This window comes from Mobula birostris, chromosome 5, assembly GCF_030028105.1.
Source record: "Mobula birostris isolate sMobBir1 chromosome 5, sMobBir1.hap1, whole genome shotgun sequence".
Lineage (NCBI taxonomy): Eukaryota > Metazoa > Chordata > Chondrichthyes > Myliobatiformes > Myliobatidae > Mobula > Mobula birostris.
The window spans coordinates 33,370,039-33,394,331 of record NC_092374.1 but is presented as its reverse complement, the minus strand read 5'-3'; the positions used below and the strand labels follow the sequence as shown (position 1 = coordinate 33,394,331).

At 41.3% G+C, this 24,293-nt stretch overlaps 1 protein-coding gene across 4 annotated transcripts in view; it reads right to left on the bottom strand.

The window, feature by feature from the left end:
- homer1b (homer scaffold protein 1b) overlaps nt 1-9,680 on the bottom strand; it is a 103,440-nt gene extending 93,760 nt beyond the window's left edge. For 2 of the 4 annotated variants that reach the window (XM_072257836.1, XM_072257834.1), the window contains exon 1: nt 9,188-9,678. In XM_072257836.1, coding sequence (XP_072113937.1) covers nt 9,188-9,192 — 5 coding nt within the window. In that variant the 5' untranslated portion in view covers nt 9,193-9,678. Of the gene's footprint in view, nt 1-9,187 lie in introns of all 4 variants that reach the window. The other 2 variants (XM_072257835.1, XM_072257837.1) reach the window with 2 other exon arrangements.
- Nucleotides 9,681-24,293: the final 14,613 nt, after the last annotated feature.

The window sequence follows — 24,293 nt, the reverse complement described above, 5'->3', positions numbered from 1 at the left end:
GAATGTATTGGTCGTTGACACAAACAATGCATTCATTTCACTATGTTTTCATGTACATGTGGCAAAAAAGCTAATTTTTTTCCTCTTGATACAAAACTAATTAAATTATGGTCTGTTGGATTTAGTGCATGGTTGAGCATTAACTGCACCGGAACTACAATAGGAACCTCGGCTAAAAAGATGAATGAGGTGAATATGAAAGTGTATATTATTTTCTATGGTATACCCAAGGACATCTGAGGTAATGAGGAACTCAGCAGGTCAGACAGCATCTAGGGAAAGGAATAAAGAGCCAATGTTTCAGGCAAGACCCTTCATCAGGATTGAAACACTGTCAGAGTTTGGTCCAAAACTTCGACTCTTTAATCCTCTCCATCAGATGCTGCCCGACCTTTTGAGTTCCTCCAGCATTTTGTGTGCATTACTCTAAATTTCCAGCATCTGCAGAATCTCTTGTGTTTATGATATCTGAGAAAATACATAGCCAAAAATGCTTCCATTGCATTTCTAATTCTTTGTAAAATGAATAAAAAGTGCTAACAATTTGGTTCAGTTGGTAGTATCTTTACTATTAAATCAGGAGACAAAAGCATAGATCTATACTAATTACACAGCTTATAATTTTGTGCAATAGCCGGTTACGATGGCACTGCTGAACACATCCCACAGCTTCCTGGTAGTCAAAAAGCTAAGAAATTTAACTAATAACATAAGAAAAAATATGTTTTGAGGTAAACTGTGTTAAATTATCGCTGTAAACAGTGAAGGGGCGAGCGATGGCAAGGCAAGTTCAGTGGATGAATAATTGCAGAGGGAGTTCCGGTGTCCGTACAGCTGGCCTGGGAATGAAGCTCGATCGTTCTGGAAGCTCTAAGGAGAAGATGGCGCACAGGCAGAGGAAATTCAATTACAATGCTCGGACAACTGGCCCAGGTGTGAGATTGGACTGCACTGGGCGCTAAGCTGATTTGAAGAGCTTGAGAGCGGCTTCGGGTGGGCGACGAAACCTAGGCTCAGAGCGAGGCACTAGGTGGCATGGTCTGGGCCCAAGGACCTTCACAGCAGTGGTGCCCGGGTCCAAGTGCAAGGTACCTTACGCTGTTCAGACAACTTAAACACCAGTCCAGATCTGAGGCGAGAGCCGATTTTGCTCGCTGTCCGCGATCCTCAGCTCTCTTTTGGTCAATTTAAACTCCGGCCCAGGCAGACCAAAAAAAGAGGGCGTCAGTCGGCATAGTCGATTTCAGTCATTGTTTGCAACGGTCATCTCCTTGGCGCTGAGGCTATGAAGACTGCCCCAGCTGCTGGGCCTACTCCAGACTGCTCTGGGGTTCGGATCTGAGGACTCAATTTTGGTTCGGAATACTGTTGTTCACTTCAGTTGTTTGCACGACTTGTTTATTTTTTTTTCTCTTGCGCATCAAGTGCTGGTCTTTTATTTTTATTGTTTTTTTTCCTTTAATTCGGGTTTTTGCTTAATGGCTATTTGTGAACAAGCACATCTCAAAGTTATATAATTTATACATTCTTTGAAAATAAATGTACTAGAGCTTGAACAGCACATTGTGGTACAGTTAATTAAGACCCATTTGCTCAATCTGATGGCACTGGTGGATCACAATTTCCAAAGGGGAGCAGCAGGTCTTCAGGTGCCTTGGTTTAATGTTTTCTTCTCAGTCATGAACAAAATTTTCTTCTGTCCAGAATGCAGCAAACATTCGACTCGAAAGAGTAACTCTTAGTAAGAAGTCCTTTGGGCAGTTCTCAAAAGGATAATTTCTTTTGACAAAATACTGCTCTTCCCCAGATTCCTTTTAAATTTGTGAGTAACTATACTAATGATAACCCAGTACTCATTTCTTCAATCCAAATAACTCTCAATATCTGTTAAAGTGATATCAACTTTGATTTCCCAAAACTTGAAATTTTAGATTGAAATGATGAGAAGTCTTTAAATACTTGAACATGATAAAATTATTGCTTTATAGATACTCAGTTCAGAGAAATTTTCTATACTTTGACAATGTTGGATTTAAAGACAAAACATGCATTAATTTTCCCAAGAGATGGGAGATCAATTTTTTTTTAGGCAAATCTCCCTAAAGATACCTACCTACTACACAAAGGAAGTCGTGTACTAGAGGAAGTACCTTTAGAAAATCCCTTTTTACTACAATTGAGGAAGCAAGTGGGCTTGGCTGAATTGATGGTTCATTTGAAGGTTTTACTTTACCTCTCAAGTTAGAGGAAAGAGAAACCTGGGAGTAGAGAAGGTTAGCAATGCATTCAGAGGCTGCTCAAAAGGTAACCATTAAACAATGCAATTGTAAAGGTAATCCACAAAAGTGCAAAGCTGCATATTAATTGTCACTTTTCCAAAAAACTTCATTACCTCAAGTAATCTATGAACTGCTAAGAATTACCAACTTCCAACAATGGGTTTATAATCGAGGGTACATATTTAACATTAGCTAAAGCAGAAATGAAAAGCTATTATTTTAAATCCCCTCAAAACTACTATGATCTGCAATACATGCCCATTACGTGTTATGGAAGCAGAATCAGTAACTCTCAAAATAGAGCTGGTGGACATTTATCGGGTTTCAGTAAGAAAGCAGGAGAGTTTGACTAATTGGACAATTACTTACAAATGCCAGAGCCCACATGGTAGACTAAATGCACTACAAGAATCAACAATCCACATTAAAGCACAACATGGTACAGAACTTTGACATTTTTATTGCTTATAACAATGGTGAAAACCATCAGTTTAGATATTAAACTGTAGCAGTCATATATTAAGCCAAAATCATATTCAGTAAAGTATATAAATTATGTTTTTTGTGGTTTAAGTCAAAGATGTAACATAACAGATGAGCTTAACAATTATGAAAGCTTCAGTGAACAAATCCCACAGCTTTTGTGGCACTACAGAAATGTAAGGGAAACAGCTACTGAAATAACTCTCTCCAAAATAAATTATATTTGATTTAGTTCCTTTGTTAAAAACTACAAACAGCTAGAGGTATGGTGAGATTAATAACAATATGAGAAAATAATTTGGTCAATCAAGGTCAAATTCTTGTAATATTTTCCATTTTTTGTTCTATAGGTAAAGCATTACAGAAACTAATTTGACAGTGTGCATTTAGACTTCGAAAATTATTTTATGAAAATTTACCCCACGTTTATTCTGCCATGAAATTTTCAGTACCAGTTTATGCACAAAATCTTAAATCTTCAAGCTATCATCTTTGACCTATTGTGTCCGAAACGTAACTCTTAAGCCAAAATCTACCTGCTGGAAATGTGAAAAACAAGAACAATACTGAATATCTTTGGAGACTGAGACAACTAATGTCATCAACCCAAAACATCAAATTAATTGAAAAGCTGGTTATATTATGGGACACAACTTGCAGGCTGGAATTGAAATTTCCACGAGAAATTTTCAAATTTAATCAACTAAAAAACAGTTGGTGAGTCTTGTATATTCTCATACCACAATTACAGATTTCCAAGGTTTCTTAAATCACAGATGGCAAATCATCCAAACACTGGTGGTTAAACTACACGTGGAAACAGGTAATGTTGCTCTTTATGGTAGCATTACATTATGGAATAAGATTTTTGAATTCTATGTTGGATCACACCAGAATTGTGACTTGGGGAAAAAATAAATCAGGGTTTATCTTTTTTTTTGGTTGAAGGCTTCCACAGATGAGGCACAGCAGGGAAGGAACTAATCTAAATTATAGAGCTGTAAGTAAATGGTCTCATAGATGGAGAGATGATGGGTTAGAAATTCAAATCAGTGTGAAACAGCATACCATCTCTGTGAGAAGCTTGGAACATACTAAATTGTGATGGAGGGGTTAGAGGTGGTGGCTTGGAAACAGTTTGAGGCAGGGACTGAAAACAATGACTTTCAATTTAAAAGATCTTTAGTTATCCATTATTGCATAGTGAACAAGCAATGTGACAGGTTGGATGCTTTGGAGGAGCCAAAAGAACTTATCATGAAGTGCCCTCTGCACACATGAAATCAAGCATTATATTTTCAAGCGATGCTGCCAGTGATGCGATGCCCTATTGGCCAGAGACACTACCAAGAATGCCTGCCAAAAGAATAAAGTGTGGCAGATGACAGATTTATTGAACAGATTAACAATGAACTGAATTTACATAGCCCAAATGTTCAAAAAAGTAGAAATAACACAATTCTCGCCTTTCGTCTCTCCACCTCACTCATTCCAAGATGCTATAAGACCCTGTTGCATATGAATTTCTTCTGACCAGAAATAGGCAATGTATACAAACTCAAAATGAATCCTTCAATTAGATAATGAAGAATATTGTGACCTAGTTACAAAGAAAAAGAAACTCAACTGCTGTAAGCAAAAGTTAAGTTGTAAATTAATATGTACACTGACCTCAGTATTTTCATTAACTATTTCCAACACAATAGTGTATCTTCTGTGAGGAAACACAACTGCCCACACACATTACGCCTATTCCATTAATCTAATTTAGTTCAGTTTTCTGTTTTTAACAACTTAATAATGCCCTACGATATTGTGAAAACTTAGCATTCTATATATAAATGCAAATCTTGGAAACACAACCCAAAGAGAAAATGCAGGCTCATGTTTTAACACCAAAACAAGATCAGCAATTAGCCTTTGATGTAGCAGGCAAAAAAGTCAATAAGTGATCTTGCATATCTTACAGCATTTCCAAAGGAATTATGGAGAACTGTTAAAAATCTTCAAACTCTCAGATTTGCCATACATTTTCAGTATTTTCTGTTTATCCTTTAGAGATGTTGCTTATTTCAAGGAATTTCTATTGAAGAAGTGGCTTCCCTCAGTATATCAGATTTACTTTGATGGAAAATATCAGCCTTCCGGATACCACTGACCAAGACAACACATACTACAACCAGAATGCAGATCAATCTAGATAACTGTGTGTGTTCCAGTTCATGGCTGTATTGAAACCATTGGATCAATGACTATAACAGTCCCTGTTTCCAGCATTTCAAGACAAGACAATTATCCCCCTTTTCTTAAAAAAAGCGCAAGTGATTGTAAATGAACTCTTTCCTCCACCATCTATATCTTATGAACTATTACCACTTTGCCTAACCGCACAGGAAATACATAAATAAGCAAGTTGAAAATTTGTAAAGAGAAATCCATCTACCTTAAGATAGTAACAAATCCTTGTTTATCCAAGTGGAGTTAAAATTATCCATTTACAGGTAAACTTACTAGATGTATTTTCCCAGTATATAGTTGCTTCATTTAGTCCCACAAAAGACTCATTGTACTTTGAGACAGTATACTGTTAAGGGCAAGACCCTTAGCCGCGTTGATGAGTAGAGGGATCTTGGGGTCCGAGTTCATCGCTCCCCAATAGCGGCTACAGAGGTTGATAGGGTGGTTAAGGCAGCAAATGGCATCCTTGCCTTTATTAGTTGAGGCACTGAACACAAAAGTTAGCAAAGTAAGTCGCAGGATTATAAAATTCTAGTTAGACCCCACCTGGAGTACTGCATATAATCCTGGTTGCCCCATTATAGGAAGGATGTCACGGTTTTAGAGAGGGTGCAGAAGAGGTTTACCAGGATGCTGCCTGGATAAGAGGGCATGTGCTATGAGAGACTGGACAAACTGGGTTGTTTTCTTTAGAGCAGTGGAGGCTGAGGGAGATCTGATAGAGATTTCTAAGGTTATGAGAGGCATAGACAGTAGACAGTTTCTTTTTCCCCAGGGTTGAAATATCTAATACCAGAAGTCTTGCACTTAAGGTGAAAAAGAGATGTGAAGGGCAAGCTTTTCTCCATTACACAGAGTGGTAGTTACCTGGAACATGCTGCCTAGGGTGGTGGTCAAGGTAGTTAACTTAGAGACTTAAGAGATAGGCACACGAATGTGAGGAAAATGGAAGGATGCGGACATTGTGCAGGCAGAAGAGATTAGTTTAATTGGACATTTGATTACTAATTTAATTGGTTCGGCAAGACATTGTGGGCTGACGGGCCTGTTCCTGTGCTATACTGCTCTACATTCTATCTATTTTTGTTTGTTCTGCAAGAGTTAAAAATGGACAGAAGTGTTTTCAAAACAAACTTAAAAGCCTAATTGGATCTTCCAAAAATATTTCAAATGGTCACACACTGCCAAGTGTGAAGTCCATTTAATAAAATTGATCTTTCCATTTGTATTTTTATAACATGTCAAAAAAATAAATATCAAAGTAATACAGCCAGCTGCCTTTCAGTGTCAGAGAGGCAGTCTCAGTCCTCATCTTGGATGCTGTGTGTGGGGTTTGCACATTCTGCTTGTAACCCCCGGCATTAACTTCCGATGCCCTGGTTTCCTCCCACACCCCAGAGAGGTACTAGGTTAGTAGGTTAATTGACCATTGTAAATTACCCCCCCAAATCTGCAGGTGAATGACAGGTTCTGGTGGAGCATACAAACATATGGAGAGAAGCAAACACAGGAATACTGCAGGACCAGTGAAAATAGGTGGTTAATGATCAGCATGGAATTGCTGGGCTGAAAATCATATGAAGGGTTGACACATAGGTAGATCGTGAAGAGGGCAATTAGGCTACAAAGGGATATATTTAAATGAATATGTTTGGCATATAAAGTATGAAGTGAAATCTTTTTGGCAGGAAAAATAAAGCTGCATATTCTCCCATTGGTGAAGAAGTGCAAAGGAATCTGCATGTGTGCATGGTGCCCAAAAGGCTAGGATGCACATACAACACGCAACTAGGAAATCTAACAGAATATTTGCAAACATGGGTGCTTACACTCCATATAGCATATAGGGTATTGTTGAGAGTGTTCAGAGGAGATTTACAAGGATGTTGCCTTGATTGGAGAACATGCCTTATGCGAATAGGCTGAATGAACTCTGCCTTTTCTCCTTGGAGTGACGGAGGAACAGAGGTGACCTGATAGAGGTATTCCTCCAGGGCTGAAATGGCTAACACGAGGGGGCATAGTTCAAGATGCTTGGAAATAGGTACAAGGGGGATGTCAGAGGAAAGTTTTTCCAGACAGAGTGGTGGGTGCAGGAAATGCACTATCAGTGAAGGTGGTAGAGGCGGATACAATAGGGTCTTTTAGAAACTCTTAGATAGGTACATGGAGCTTAAAAAAAGAGGGCTATGCGGTAAGGAATTTCTAGGCAGTTTCTAGAGTAGGTTACATGGTTGGCACAACATCATTGGCTGAAGGGCCTGTAATGTACTGTAGATTTCTATGTTGAGACTGTACAGTACTGGACTCCTGATTCAAAGACTAACACAACTGCAATGGAAATATTATAACTACTGAAACCTACAAAGAGTAGGTTGGCTTTTGAGAAAAGGTTGGATAGGTGAGACATGTATTTGCTGAGATTTGATTGAAAAGGCAGATCCCCAGGTGTCTTGACATGGGAAAACTGAAGAGGATATTTTGTCTGAAAGGAAATCAAGCACTGTTTGGGATCATTCATTCAGGACAGATGAGATGTTTTCCCCACAGAACAGACTTCGGAAATTTCTTTCTCCAAGAGCAGTGGTAGTAGAACCTTTGAACATTTAAGGCTAGCTTATATGTAGTTGAGATGAACTAAGATTACAGGAAAATACAGGAATGTTATTTTGAGGTTACAATCAGATCCAGCATGATAAAACAGGCTTGAGGGTCCAAGTGACCTACTTTTGGTTCCAATATGTTTGTTCTGAAGAACAAATACAATATGAATGGATCATTCGATAGAAAACTACAGAAGAGGCTTGTACTCAAGGAAAATTGAGAAGTACTACTGTTACACATCACCTGTAAGGAAGTTACTTAAATTCTCTCCAAGACAATTGTCACAACTATTTGCATGTAGCAAAAACAACCAAGCTATGTAAATGCAGGATGAATTGTTATTAAAAACTAGGTAACATTATTAATCAGTACATTCAACACAATGATAATGCAAACCTCAACTGTAGAAATCTGCATCTGGATGATATTATACACTTAATTTCACCACCCATGCACTTATTGTTTTGATTCCTCCTTTTGTGTAAATTGATCTTCAGAACTTAAGAGTTGAAAACAAGTGCAAATACAAGCCTAAAGTTCATACAGAATTTGAATTCTTGGTGCATTTGAAAATTTTATACCCCAAATTATACACAAATAACCATTTAATAGATAGTTCAAGTTGGGTTTTCTGAACATTACTTTTAAATGACTCAATCTTAGATGTTGAGAAATTTGGTACAAGTATAAAGTTTTACTTCTAAGAATGTGTACATTTTACATCAATACAATTAAGCAAAATGTCACTGAATTACAAATTTCACTAATTTGGACATCTGAAAATTAGTCGGGGTAGGCGTTGCATCTGAGGGAAAAAGTCAAGTGCAAGAAAGACAAATGCATTGAATAGCAACTTTTCAAATACTGTTTGGCAGCCAGGTTCTGCAAAATAAATGTAGGACTTTGTTTTTAGAGCAAGTCAACTTGGATTTAATAATGTGATTATAAAATATTTAAAACTTTATCAGAGCTTAAATATATATATGAAAATATGCAAGCCCGTTCAATAAACCGAATTCTCTGGATCGAATGGAACGAATACTTAGAACAAGTTTTATTTTTAAAAAACGAGCTTCTCGTCCTCGGTGAATGCTAGATGTGGTAAAATTTATGGAGAATATTCAGAGCTTTCTACATAACGAAGCTGATTAGGATGATGCCTGAAGTTTCTTGGGTAGCCACAGAAAACTCGAGTTAATTTTCAAACTGACATTATTTGAATGTCACCCCGTATATTAAATGTAAGCGATGACTTCGCAGATTGACGTTTGACAGACCTCGTTGCTTCCCGGACTTATCAATATGCATTTGAAATTACATTAATATACATGAGGGGAATACAGCTAGTTATTAGTTTGAGGAGGCTGTACAACTGATCCTCGTCCGCAGCTACAAAAGTGTCAAGCGCCTGAAACACCTGCGTCAGCGACCCAATATTGCCCTTAAAGCACATTAGCTTCTGAACAGTTAATGGGGGTTGGGGTGAGAGAAAGGGAACTGAATTGACTCAAGTAATCTCGATTATAGAATGCCGCTTATTCGCTCTAAATATGTTTACATGAATAAGAAACCGAATATCTCACCCCATTTTTCCCTCCCGCTGAAGACACGCCGATTCTCCGTTGCAAAGAGTGTTTCTCGTTTATTGCGTTAACGATGGAGATGATGCAGGGACCGTCCACTCAGAAAGACATTACCATCATTAATTTCATCCCCGCAGCAGAGAAAGAGCGAAGGAGTCGACGGCCACCTCGATAAGTCCTCCAGGTCTCTCTCCGGTTTCAGTTCCTGGAGGAGGAGATGGACGAGGGAATGGTGGGGTGGGGGGTGGGGAGGGAGGAGGGAGTGAGGAGGGAATATCGTCGACTGCGGCCGGGGGGCTGGAAAAGGCAAAGGCGGGGAGTGACGGCAAGAGCTCTCCGGGTCAAGATTCCACTCAGGCGGCGTTGGCAGCGCAGTCTTCCATCTCTTTGTCAACAAGCCCCCCACTACAGTTCCACTCACTCCATAACACGCCGGTACTTCTGCCCGTCCATCCTCCGTGCACCGGACCTTTAAATAAACGTCAGCACGTTGCGCCGTCACCCACCTCTGACTCGCCTGCCTCGTTCCAGCCCGTCCTGACGTCAAAGCCCAGCAATTATACGATGACGTCAGGCCTGCTCCCCGCACTTACTTCTAATTATATACACAGCATCCTGTAATTTAAATGCCCTATTTTGGTTGAAGAGCCACCCACCAGCACATTGACAGTGTTCCAGCCAACACAACAGAAAGTTAGGGCGTTCGGAAAGATAACGAACTTTAAAATTTAGAACCCAGTATTTCTGTCTCAGTTGCGGAAAGATTAGAATGTGCAATGGCGACTATTTCCTCCCAGAGTTAACACAACTGATAAATTTACTTTATCCCAATAGCGGGGAAAATGTTTAAATGTACTTCCAGTAACGTGTCTCAATTTATTGCAATCCGTTACAAATAAATTGGAGTACATTGGTTTAATATGTTTCATTCCTCGTGTGGCATCTCCGCTCTGGTTTTCTTACACCCTGCCCATATATCTGACAATTTTTGTCACACTGTTCAGTATTTCAATACTCCTTTTGATCATCTCGTCCAATTTTAACATCTTTGGTATTCTCTTCACTGTTAGTTTTAAATGACACATATCCTGTCTGACTTCAATATGTCAAAAATGAATTCGACATTATCAATACGCAAAACACACTGTTTCACGAATTGCAGCTTTAACAATTCACTTGCCAATGGCAAAGCAATATCGCAGTATGCATTGGTCTTTCTTCTCAGTCCTTCTCGGCTAGGGCAAGGGGATATCGGCCACATTTCACAGCTTGCATCGGGAAGGTCACGGACGTTGTACCAGAACAGAATTCGCATGTTCTTTCCCGGGCGGAGAGCAGCAGCAGCCGAAACAAATGGATGTGGCAGGCTTGCAGACCCTTCAATGTTGCAGAGTGTCATTAACGGCACATGCTTCATTTGAACGTGAGGATAATTTGCAATCATAAAGTTTTGTTCATTGAATAAGCGGTGATCTGTGATCACAACCAGAGCATCGTGAATATCCAGTTAACAGCTGCAACATTTTTACTTGGAGCCAATTCTACGCTGCCTCTATCTTTTAGACATTCTAACAGAGCAATGCGCTGCTCTTGGTAGACGGTGGCTATTGCCTCACCATCTGAACCCCATAAATAAGAAGGCAACTTAAATAAGAGCCAAGCAGTCACATGCAAACTCTGTCAAGTAGCAAGTTCAACTGCCGACCTCATTACAGATTTAGTTCCAACATGCACCAAACACCTGAATTTGAAGTAAGTTGTGACTGACTACCTTTGGCATTAATACAGCTGTTTGACTAAGTGGGGTATCAGGCAATCTTTTAACACCCTTAAGCGGAAAACACCTCACTATTTAGAGAAAAAGTTGGAGGTAATTGTTGGAGACTGGACCTCTCAAACCTTGGTGACTTCCTCCTGTCTGTGCCATGGGCCCAACCTTACTCGCTTGATCAATGATCTTCCTCGCACCATAAAATCTGAAGTAGGGATGTTCACTATGATTACAATGTTTAATTCCATTTGCAACTTCCCACCAAAAAGCACCTTTTGCCTCCATGTTGTGAGAGCTAGTTAATATTCATCATGGACAGATAAGTGTAAAGCTACACTCATACCTTATAACAATGACTAGCTCAAACAAGAGCCTAACCACTGACCCTTAACTTCACTGGCATTACTGTCATTGAAACCTTACCATCGATATCCTGTTCTCATCATTGAGTATGTTTGTAATTGGACCTATGGCATTAGTTTCTGTTACAAAATGAAGTCAGATGTGAAGTGTCCCACAGTGGGAGATTCAGTACTTTATTATTCAAAGTTAAAAAGAAACTCAAGTTTAGAATGTGATACTTCAAAGTCAAAGTTAAAATCAAGTTTATGTGTACAGACATGTAGCCTTGAAAAGCCTACTTGACATGTAGCCTTGAAAAGCCTACTTGACATGTAGCCTTGAAAAGCCTACTTGCAGCACATGACAAACACATAGTATCATCTAAGCAGCATTCACAAGAAAAAACATAAATTAAGCAATTACCTTTACAAGAAAGAACACAATAAGAACGAAAAAAGTCAATTTTAGTGCAAAGTGATCAAAGTCATTATGTTCCTAATGGCCATAGGACTGCTAAAATCTAGGGTTGTGATGGTTCATTCTAGAACTGAATGGTTGAAAGGATGTGGCAGTTGAAACTTGTGGTGTGGGACTTGTAGCTTCTGTACTTCCTGCCCGGTGCTAGTTGTGAGAGGATAGCATGGTGGGCGTCTTTGTTGATGGACATTGTCTTCCTGAGGTAGATACAACCGATGGCGGGGAGGGATGTGTCTGCTTGCATCATGGTCATCAGCTTTTTGTGTTCTAGCACACTTGCATTGCCATACCAGACCATGATGCAGTCAATTAGGATATTTCCAACAGTACATCTGCTTTTTAGAGTGTGTGGCAACATGCCAAACCTCCTTAAAATCCCAAAAAAGCAAAGATGCCAGCTCTCCAAATGTGAGGAAGGATATTCTTGCTATTGAGGGAGTGCAGCGTAGGTTCACAAGGTTAATTCCCGGGATGGCAGGACTGTCATATGTTGAAAGATTGGAGCAACTGGGCTTGTATACACTGGAATTTAGAAGGATGCGAGGGGACCTGATTGAGACATATGAGATTATTAAGGGATGGGACATGTTAGAGGCAGGAAACATGTTCCCGCTGGTGGGTGAGTCCGGAACCAGAGGCCACAGTTTAAGAATAAGGGGTAGGCCATTTAGAACAGAGTTGAGGAAAAACTTTTTCACCCAGGGAGCTGTGGATCTGTGGAATGCTCTGCCTCAGAAGGCAGTGGAGGCCAATTCTCTGGATGCTTTCAAGAAAGAGTTAGATAGAGCTCTTAAAGATAGCGGAGAAGGGATATGGGGAGAAGGCAGGAACGGGGCACCGATTGTGGATGATCAGCCATGATCACAGTGAATGGCGATGCTGGCTCAAAGGGCCGAATGGCCTACTCCTGCACCTATTGTCTAGTGTCTATTGTCTATTGTTATCCTTGATTCAGGGCAGATAATTTGATATATTAATGATGTGGAATTTAAAGCTGCTGGCTCTCTCCGCAATGCCAAGATGAGTATTGTTCCAGCATAAATCAAAGAGCAATCCTGATCAACCATCCTAAATATTCGTACCTTCAGCCAGCTGTCTATACTGTCCACAAAGTGCACTGCAGTTACTTGCTACAAACTGCTAAATGGGACACAAAGTGCTCGAGGAACTTAGCAGGTCAGGTGACATCTACAGAAAGGATAAACAGTCAACATTTCAGGCTAAGGCCCTTCACTGGGACTGCAAAGGAAAAGGGAAGAAGCCAAAATAAGAAGGCGAGGGAGGGTAAGGAATACAAGGTGGCAAGTGAGGGCAAAGGTGGGTGGGTGGGGGACGGGGAATGAAGTAAAGTGGAAGAGGTAAAGTTCTGAAGAAGGAGAAATCTAATAGGAGAGGACATTGGACCGTGGGAGAAAGGGAACGAGCGGAAGAACCAGAGGGAGGTAATGGACAGGTGAGGAAAGGAGAAGGGGTAGGTGGGGAACCAGAATAGGGAATGGAGAAAGAGAGAAGGGGAGGGAGAAATGACCGGAAGTTGGGGAAATTGATATCTATGCCATCAAGTTGGAGGCTACCCAGACAGAAGATGAGGTGTTGCTTCTCCAACCTGAGTGTGGCCTCATCAAGGCAGTAGATGAGATCATGTCAGAATGGGAATGGGAAGTTGAATTGACTCCTAAAAAGAAAAGGAGGCAGATACGCAGGCATATCCCAGCTTGCAGGTTTCTCTCCAAGTTAACACAATCTTTACAAAGAAACACATTACTGTTGCTTCATCATTTCTGCATCTAAGTCCTCAAAATCCTTACTCATTAACACCGTGGCATGTACCATCAGTATTTGAAAATGTGAGCCAACCATCCGCTGCTGGAGGGAGTTAGGGATCAGCAATAAATGCTGGTGTTGCTAGCAAGCTCATATCCTGTAAATGAAGTAAAAAAAAAGTGTTGTATTCAAACAGTGCTTCAGATTTCTGAGAGGTGCCTACAGTACACAGCTGAGCAGGTCATTAGATTTGTGGTCACCTATAGGATGCAACATAAGCTAATAGTCATATAGATTATTTGTGTAATCGTATAGACTATATGATTATAATAGTCATATAGATTATTTGTGTAATCGTATAGACTATATGATTATAATAGTCATATAGATCATTGCCATCAGAAGGGAAAAAAATAAAGAAGAGGAGGGACCATCTGGAGGTTCATGCATGTCTAATTCATTCTTTAATGCTATTGAACAGGGTGCATTTCAGGAAAATTAATCTCAATTCTCCATTACATTTCATTTCACTTTTTTCTTTTCCTCTATTGATATTCGACACAGAGTTCACTGGCCACAATAAGGACACAAGGATATAAGAAGCAGGGGTCAGAGAAAGCCGTTTGAAAGGGAGCTGGTGGGGGGGGCAACATTTTCATTCAGCTGGTGGTGCATGTATAGGTTGGTCCCTCAGCCTGTTTCAGGGAATAATCAGATCTTCTACCTCATTAGCATTTTCTGCCCTATCTCCATACCCCTCGATTCCTTCATTATCCGGAATTTTATCACCCTGGATAGAGAATTTCAAAGATTCATCATCCCTGAATCAAGAAATTTCTATATACTTCAATCCTAAATGGACTACCCCTTATGTTGAGACTTTGATCACTCATTCTAAATCTGTTAACCAGAGAAAACATCCTCCCCGCATCTAACCCATCGTCCTTTGAGAATTTTATACATTTCGGTGATGTTACCTCCCATTTTTCTAAACTCTATGAGAGCTTCCATGGAGACACAAGAGAGAGACAGCTGCTGGAAATCTGGAGCAACACACACAAAATTCTGGAGGAACTCAGCAGATCCAGCCTTTCCTAAATACAGACAACCATCGAAGGAACAAAACTTCACTGCACTCTGTGTGCAGGAAAGGTGGGAAACAGAAAGAAAGATAGGTCAGTGAGAGTAACATCTATTACCGAGAAAATCATGAAATCTATTATTAAAGAGGTAATAAGCAAGTTTAGCAAGTTGAAAGACAATCAAGCAGATCCAACCTTATTTTAGGAAAGAAAATTTTGCTCATTGAATTTACTAGAGTTAGTTTTGAATGTACCACACAAGGCACAGTAGATAAACAGTAACCAGTATATGTCATAGAGTCATATGATCGTACAGTAGGGAAATAGGCTTTTCATCCCAACTTGTCCATGCTGACCAAGTTGCCAAACTGAGTTAGTCTCATTTTCTTACATTTAGCCCATATCTCTCTAAATCTTTTATATCAAGTATTTTAAATGTTGTAATGGTACCTGCCTCTTCCACTTCCTCTGCAGCTTGTTCTGTATATGCAATACTATTTGCATGAAATATTTGCCCCTCAGGTCCCTTTTAAATCTTTCCCCTCTCTCTTTGTACCTCTGCTCTCTAGTTTTGAATTCCTACCCTAGGAAAAGACTGGCTGGTCAACTTAATTTTGCTCCTCGTGATTTTATAAACTTCTGTAAGATCACCCCAAAACTTCCTTTGCTCCAGGGAAAAAAAAGTCTTAGCCTAACCAGACTATGCTTATTAATCAACTCCTCCAATCCTGTAAATCCAATTCTTGTAAAACTGTTTTGCAGTCATTCCTGTTTCATGACGTTTATCCTATATCAGAGTGACCAAAACTCTATGCGGTTTGTCAGGGAGTTATGTGAATATAGCAGGTCAATGGCATTCAGGTCTGGTGTCCAAGTAAGATAGAAAAGGTCCAGGTATGATCTCCGAAAAACCATCTCATGTGAGAAGTAGCAATTTTGGATCATACTTGCATCACTGAAGGATGCTCGACAGCTGTGACAGGGCTTGAGTGCTATCACCTCCTACGAAGTGAGACCAAGCGACACAGGTGACAACAACACTTCACTCCCAGATGACCTCAAAGCCTTTTATGCTTGCTTTGACCGTCAATAGCTGAAGGGACCTTCACAAACTCCCACAGCCCCAGATGACCCTGTGGCTGACGTGAGACCATCCTTCAGCAGGGCGAACTCACAGAAAGGCATCCGGCCCAGATGGGAATATAGGCTGAGTACTAAAGATCTGTGCTGATCAACTAACTAGGGGGCTCACTGATAACTTTCACCTCTTGCTTTGGCAGTCTGAGGTACCCATCTGCTTCAAGCAGGCTTCAATTACACCAGTGCCTAAAAGGAATATGGTAACCTGCCTCAATGATTATCGTTCAGTAGTACTTACATCCACTGTGATGAAGTGCTTTGACAGATTGGCGATGAAACATACCAACTCCTGCCTGAGAAGTAACTTGGAACCACTCCAATTTGCTTAGCATCACAGCAGCTGCCACTTCATTGGCTCTTCACTTAACCTTGGAACATCTGTGCTGTGAAGGTTCGTACATCAGGATGCTCTTCATCGACTACAACTCGGCATTTAATACTGTCATCCACTCAAAACTAATCAATAAGCTTCAAGACCATGGCCTCATTACCTCCTTATGCAATTGGATTCTCTATTCTATCCTCACTTGCAGACCCCAGTCAGTTCCTTCACAAACTTCATCAGCACAGGTATGCCACAAGACAGTATACTAATCCCCCTTCTCTGCTTGCTTTGTACTTATGACTGTATGGCTATGCACAGCTCCAATGCCATATTTAAGTTTGCTGATTATGACGTTGGCCAAATCAAAAGTGGTGACAAATCAGGACGTAAAAAATGTGATATACTTTGAATTTGTGGCCCTCTACCGAAAGAGACACCAGAATGATGCCTGTTTGCTGTGATGGATAAAGAATTCTGTATCACAGCCCCAGTGTCTCACCAGTGACAACAGACAATCGACAATAGACAACAGGTGCAGGAGTAGGCGATTCATCCACAATCAGTACCCTGTTCCTGCCTTCTCCCCATATCCCTTGACTCCACTATCATCAGGAGCTCTATCTAACTCTTTCTTGAAAGCATCCAGAGAATTGGCCTCCACTGCCTTCTGAGGCAGAGCATTCCACAGATCCACAACTCTCTGGGTGAAAAAGTTTTTCCTCAACTCTGTTCTAAATGTCCTACCCCTTATTTTCAAATTGTGGCTTCTGGTTCTGGACTCCCCCAACATCAGGAACATGTTTCCTGCCTCTAGCGTGTCCAATCCCTTAATAATCTTATATGTTTCAATCAGATCCTCTCTCATCCTTCTAAATTCCAGTGTATACAAGCCCAGTCGCTCCAATCTTTCAACATATGACAGTCCCGCCATCCCGGAAATTAACCTTGTGAACCTCCGCTGCACTCCCTCAATAGCAAAAATAGCAGTGACTTCAATCACAGCCACAACATTTGAGGACTCCTCCAGGAAATGTTTGTGATGCACTGTGTGGCCAGCTAAGTAGCGGTCTTGTTTAGGCCTGTTCAGGTCAATGATCACAGGATCACAAAGAATCAGAAAACATGGCAGGGAGCTGAACTGGTAGACACAAAAGTGCGGTGTGTGTGTGTGTACATGGTTGTTTGCATAAGGGTAGCTTGGTGAACACGGCCACTAGTTGCAAAAGATGGTTACTGACCATTCGGGACGCTAGAGGGGTGTGTGTATACTTGTTCAGGGGAACAGTACAGTAGTGTACTTGCTTGTGAGGGTGTGTGTGTGTGTGTGTTTGTTTTAAGAATAAGTTTGTAAGAGAATACAGAGGCTTCATGAGTTTAGCTGCACAGAAGTGGAAGATTGCAGAATACATATTCTGCAGTTTTAAGTATGTACTGTTTAATTTTTATCCATCCTTTATATTTTGATTAGTATGGGAATCAGTGTAGAGATATTTGAGGGAGAGGTTATACCTAAATATATCTATTGAGATGGATAGCACCTATTGAGATCACATAATGTCAGGTCAAGAATCCTCACAACCCCAGACAGCCCTTCATCCTGATTACCACCGTTCACAGACCCCTCACTGTCCAGGGAAACGCAAAGCATTTTGTCTGAACTACCCTCACCAAGTTGCCTGTGGGATTTCAGAAATCTGGACAGCTGGAAGAGCTGACTGAAATTCACCAGTTACACCCAAAAGATATACGCATGTTGGTAAAAACTAAATGCCCGATGAACATGTGGGACTGTATGGCCAGGGAGTGCAGGATGGTACATGGGCAACTACTGGGAACACCAGCAATGAGAAGAGATATTGCTCCTTTAAGGGGGAAGTGAGGCAGCAATTAGGGGGAGGTGAGAGTAACTGGGAATGATAATGTCAGGAAAAAGGATCTCGTACTATCCCGACATATATGAAGAATAAACTCTTCTTGGGTTTCCTGCCGGGTACAGGTATTGATTATAACCAATGTTCTGATGACAAAGTCTGCCATCTTCATCAGGGGTGGTGCCTGGACATGCTAGTCCGGTGGTATTTATACCCCCGTCACCCGTCCCTCCTGATTGGTTTGTCCTCATCCAGTCAGGTTTCTGCAGTCCCACCTTGTTTACAATCAAATTCCAGTTCTTACTGAGAGCAAGACCTTCGTCATTGTTAAAATTGTTTTCCTCTTGTTTTATTTCAATGGCTTCCTTCACCAGGTGGTGCCAAAAGCCATTGATGTGGCACAGTAGTATCTTTGACTCACATCAAGGTAACCTGGGACTCGGGTTGGCTGGTGTTTACAGGATTCCCTGTGAATGTGGAGCAGCATATCTTGGCCAGATGGGACGCACATGAAAACCCACATCAAGCAGCACAGGAGGTGTATCTGTTTGTGTTACCCAGAGAAATCGGCAGTAGCAGAACACTGCATTCACAATAGCCATGGGATCGACTCTGATACGCCAATGGCTGTTGGGACTGCCTGGTAAAGGAAACCATTGAGGGGGAAGAGAAGTTGTAAAGTGGCTGCAGTGAGTGTAGCTGCTGTGGTGATGTAGAAGACTTGTTTTGTGTGCCAGCAATCAGGACATCTAGCAAGGGAATGCCAAGATGGGCATAGAAGGATAAAGGAGATGATACGTTACAGCTGTGGTGTATTGGGCCATAGTTGAAGGCAGCATCCTAAAAAGAGAGAAAGATGTGAGAGTCAGTCAGAAATGGCAGCAGTGCATTCGCTGACTGGATCATAGAGCTAGTGAGGACAGCATCCAGGTCAGACAAACGGCTGGCAGCAGCCGGTGGTTGTCACCCACGGATGTACACAAAGGGTTTATTAGGGGGCCAGCAATGTGATATGTTAGTGGACACAGGGTCATCAGTATCGATAACTGATCTAACCTTGCCCATGACTGGAGAAGCGATTACCAGTGCAGGAGGTGAAACGATGAGAGCAGAGAGGGATTTTAGGGTGTGCCCAAAGAATGAGGGTACTGTCCTGGGGGTAGACACACTAAGTGAGGCAGGTGCTACCATAGACTCAGAAAAGAGAGAAATAACATGGACAAGACAGGGACAACAAATATGTATGATCCCCAGAGAAAACAACATGGCTCACTGACAGACAGCAGCCCCAAGAAGGGATAGGAGACAGGACAATGATCATGAATCATGCAAGGAGGTCCCAAGGGTAGGGGCCAAAGACAGTCAAGATCTGTTAGCAGTAGTGCAACTGCATGTAGAGGTAGCAACATTTAAAGTAAAGGCTTTCCAGAAAAGGGAGAGTAAGGAGCAGAAAGAGAATGAGTGGGCAGCCATCAGGGCAGCAGTAGAACTGAGAAGCAGGGGCAACTGTAGTTGTAGGCATGCATGAAGAAACTACAAATGCCAATTTAGTAAGATTAGACAGAGATGAGAGCGACCATTGTGGCCAGGTTGGCACGTTGAGGGGCAGGTCAAAACTGCAGCAACATATTGCTGATCGGAGAAAGCCAGAGGGACAGAAGACAATCCTCCTACAGCCAAGACTCCAGGTCATGGAAAGAAGCTGCCTGAAAAGGCTGGGTTTGCTCCCAGGGTGGATAAGACAAATGACACCCGTGTTGGTGTATGGACCTGGCAAGGCAGCCAGTGGAAACACTGGACTCAGCTTAAACCATATGACTCACCTTCTTGTCACCCCCACAGACAGAACAATGGATCAAGTCTCCCGGTAACAATGTCGTTACAGAGAATTTAACTGATGAACACCAGCCTGCTGCTTCACATCTGACGACTGCTGATGGAAGCAGGCCTGTAGATGAAAAGGAAAGAAAACATAAATGCAGAAGACGGAGAGAAAGTATTGTCAGCAAGTTGTGAATGGCGAGTTAATGTATACAGTAACACTGACTATACTCTGTAATGAAGGCTAGTTCTGGGAGGTAGATGATTGATTATATAGAACAGTATAGAAAGATATTGAGAAAATAGACAGGAGGGATCTGAGTTATGGCAGAGTCATCACGTTCCACAACCTCAAAAGCAATGCAGACTGAGAAAGAGAAGAAATCGCCCACAGTATCTGCAGGCAGCCCCCCCCCAGTCTGATTGGGGAGGGAACACAAATGAATTGGGCCCTTTCAGTGGATGAGCCAGTAATCGAAATGGACAGTCTGGGAGGGGTCCTTGCAGTTATTTGAGTAGAGACCACCCCAAGCCCTTCTGTACATTGATCAAAGGGACCGAGAAACTTGTCAGATTATTCTGACAAGCTTTTCTCGTGGCATCAGATGTGAACTATTGCCCGTGAACCTGAAACAAAGTTACCTTTCTGTGACCCTGCCCACAGAGTAATTACTGACAGCCACTACTGATAGTTTTAACTATCAGAGAGTGAAAGGGCAAACAGGATGTGATCAACTTTCTAGAATGTTCTATTGCCATCTCTGTGCAGTGTTGTAGATAACCAATTAGGAATGTTACAAGGGAGTTTTAATTGATGTGTATGTAAATTATCCTATTAGGCCCCAACGGAGTACCTGGTAATGCTCTGAAAACCTGTGCCAACCAACTGGCGGGAGTATTCAAGGACATTTTCAACCTCTCACTGCTACGGGTGGAAGTTCCCACTTGTTTTAAAAAGGCAACAATTATACCAGTGCCTAGGAAAAATAATGTGAGCTGCCTTAATGACTATCGCCTGGTAACACTCACATCGACAGTGATGAGATGCTTTGAGAGGTTGGTTATGACTAGACTGAACTCCTGCCTCAGCAAGGACCTGGACCCATTGCAATTTGCCTATCACCTCAATAGGTCAACAGCAGATGCAATCTCAATGGCTCTTCACATGGCTTTAGACCACTTGGACAATACAAATGCCTACGTCAGGATGTTGTTCTTCGACTATAGCTCAGCAATTAATATCATAATTCCCAAAGTCCTGTCTTCTCCTATCACTTCGGATCTCCCCTTCCCCCTCCCACTTTCAAACCTCTTACTATCTCTTCTTTCAGTTAGTCCTGACGAAGGGTCTTGGCCTGAAATGTCGACGGTGCTTCTTCCTATGGATGCTGTCTGGCCTGCTGCGTTCCACCAGCATTTTGTGTGTGTTGCTATGTAAGGATGCTGTTCATTAACTATAGCTCAGCGGTTAACACCATGATTCCCACAATCCTGATTGAGAAGTTGCAGAACCTGGGCCTCTGTACCTCCCTCTGCAGTTGGATCCTTGATTCTCTAACTGGAAGACCACAGTCTGTGTGGATTGATGATAATATCTCATCCTCGCTGACAATCAACACTGGTGCACCTCAGGGGTGTGTGCTTAGCCCACTGCTCTTCTCCTTCTATACCCATGACTGTGTGGCTAGGCATAGCTCAAATACCAACTATAAATTTGCTGATGATACAACCATTGTTGGTAGAATCTCAGATGGAGACAAGAGGGTGTACAGGAGTGAGAAATAACAACTAGTGGAGTGGTGCCTCAGCAACAACCTGGCACTCAACGTCAGTAAGACGAAAGAGCTGATTGTGGACTCCAGGAAGGGTAAGACAAAGAAACACATACCAATCCTCATAGATGGATCAGAAGTAGAGAGAGTGTGCAGCTTCAAGTTCCTGGGTGTCAAGATCTCTGAGGATCTAACCTGGTCCCAACATATCGATGTAGTTATAAAGAAGACAAGACAGCAACTATACTTCATTAGGAGTTTGAAGGGAATTGGTATGTCAACAAATACACTCAAAAACTTCTATAGATGTACCGTGGAGAGCATTCTGACAGGCTGCATCACTGTCTGGTATGGTGGGCGGGGTGGGGAGTGTCTACTGCACAGGACCGAAAGAAGCTGCAGAGGGTCATAAATTTCTTCGGCTTCATCTTGGGTAGCCTACAAAGTAGCCAGGACATCTTCAAGGAGCGGTGTCTCAGAAAGTCAGCATCCATTATTAAGGACCCCCAGCACCCAGGCCATGCCCTTTTCTCACTGTTACCATCAGGTAGGAGCTACAGAAGCCTGAAGGCACACACTCAGCGATTCAGGCACAGCTTCTTCCCCTCTGCCATCCGATTCTTAAATGGACATTGAACCATGAACACTACCTCACTTTTTTAACATATATTATTTTTGTGTGATTTTTTTCACCTATTCAATATACATATACTGTACTGTAATTGATTTACTTATTCTTTTCCTCTATATTATGTTTTGCATTGAACTGCTGCTGCTAAATTACCATATTTCACGATGCATGCTGGTGATAATAAACCTGATTCTGATTCTTATGGAAGGATATTGAGGAGAAGACTTAATAATTATGGAGATGGAGACTTAAACTATTCATATAGAGGCTGTGATAACAAAGGTGGTTAAGAGTTTCTGAGAAGAATGTTCTTGATCAATAGATTTCTGGCCAAACAAGGAAGTCAGTCCATTGCTAGACTTGGCTCTGGGAAATTAGCCAGGCCAAATGGAACAAATATTAGTGGGGGATGTCTAGGAAACAGCTATCAAAATATCAAAAGGTTAGAATAGCAATGAGAAAGGATATTGACCACTCTAAGGTTATAACAGTCAATTGAACAAGGGCCAGCTTAAGGCATAAGAACAGATCTGGCTTGGGTAAATTGAAATCAAAGCTTGGCAGACAAAATTGTAATTGAATAATGGAAGGTCATTGAAATAAAAATGCTTTAGCTAAAGTCTAGATGCATTTCTATAAGGGAGAAGCGTTAAGATAGTAATGCCAAACTTCCATAGTTGACTAAAATATAAAAAGCAAAATAAAACAGGAAAAGAAACAGCATATGACATATTCCAGGTTGTTAACACAAGTGACAACCAGGCTACAGAAAGTTCAGAGGGAGTGTAAAGACAGGAAATAAGAGAAACTGTAAAATCAGACTGGCAGTAAACATAAAAAGGTATCTAAAAATATCTCCTGGCCAGATGAACAGGGAAAAAAGTTATAAGAAAGGAAGCTGATCAGACAATAAAACGAAAATTTATTCATGGAGTTGAGGCGGGATGGAGGCTGTAATACTAAGTTAATATATCAGTCTCCAACAAGGAGGAAAATACCGTTTGAGCCTCAACAAAGGAAGTTCTGTATAGACATAACACTGAGGAAATTGAAAGGTTAGCTGCACTTAAAGTGGAAAAATCTCCTCGTCTCTCCCAGCTTTGGTGTATTCTTCCTTACCATTGAAATCCTCTCAATTCACATCTAACCCAGTCGTGCTCGCCACCCTCAAAATATTTAATCAATTTCGCTGCCGCTATAAGTTCATATCAGCTTCAGTTTTGGGCCCCATTCATAAAAACCGTTTATTTCCTCCCTCCACATTCGATTCAGCTTTCAGACAATGGGGTTTGAATGGTCTTATGTGCATTAAGGATTTGTATACTGATAACATATTTGATAGTTTTGATAACCTGCCTGGTAAGTATGGCCTTCTGCAAAATCATTTTTTAAAATACCTGCAGATTCGCCACTTCATCAAGGAAAAATTTCCCTCTTTTCCTGTTCTACCACCTGCTATGTTATGGGAAAAACTCACACTTAGCTTTAACAATAAAGGGCTGATCTCTGAACTATACTCTCAGCTGATGTCTTTGGGAGTTCAAGATCTAAACAAAACTAAGAGTAGGTGGGAGGATGACCTCGGTATGGATCTGGCTGAGGAATATTGGGCAAAAGTATTGAATAGGGTTCATTTCTCATCATCATGTGCTAGACTGGGGCTCATACAATTTATAGTTTTACACAGGGTACATTTAAGTAAAGCCAGACTTGCAGACATATACCCTGGGACAGACACTGGCTGTGACAGGTGTTCCTTCTCTCTGGCTGGTTTAGTACATGCATTTTGGTCATGCGTTCGGCTTGATGACTATTGGGCACTGGTTTTTAAAATTATCAGTGAGGTTTTGGGCGTGACACTGAGACCTTGCCCACTTATAGCTGTATTTGGTGTGGCAGATGATGATTTGGGTTTAAATGCAAGCCAGTTGGATATCATTGCATTTACATCGCTATTGTCCCATAGGAGAATTTTGCTGGTTTGGAAATCTGCCACTCCCCCAACTGCTGCTGCTTGGTTAGAAGATGTAATGTTTTTTCTGAAATTAGAAAAGATTAAATTCACTTTGAGGGGGTCTGTGAAAAAGCTCTATACGAAATGGGGACCTTT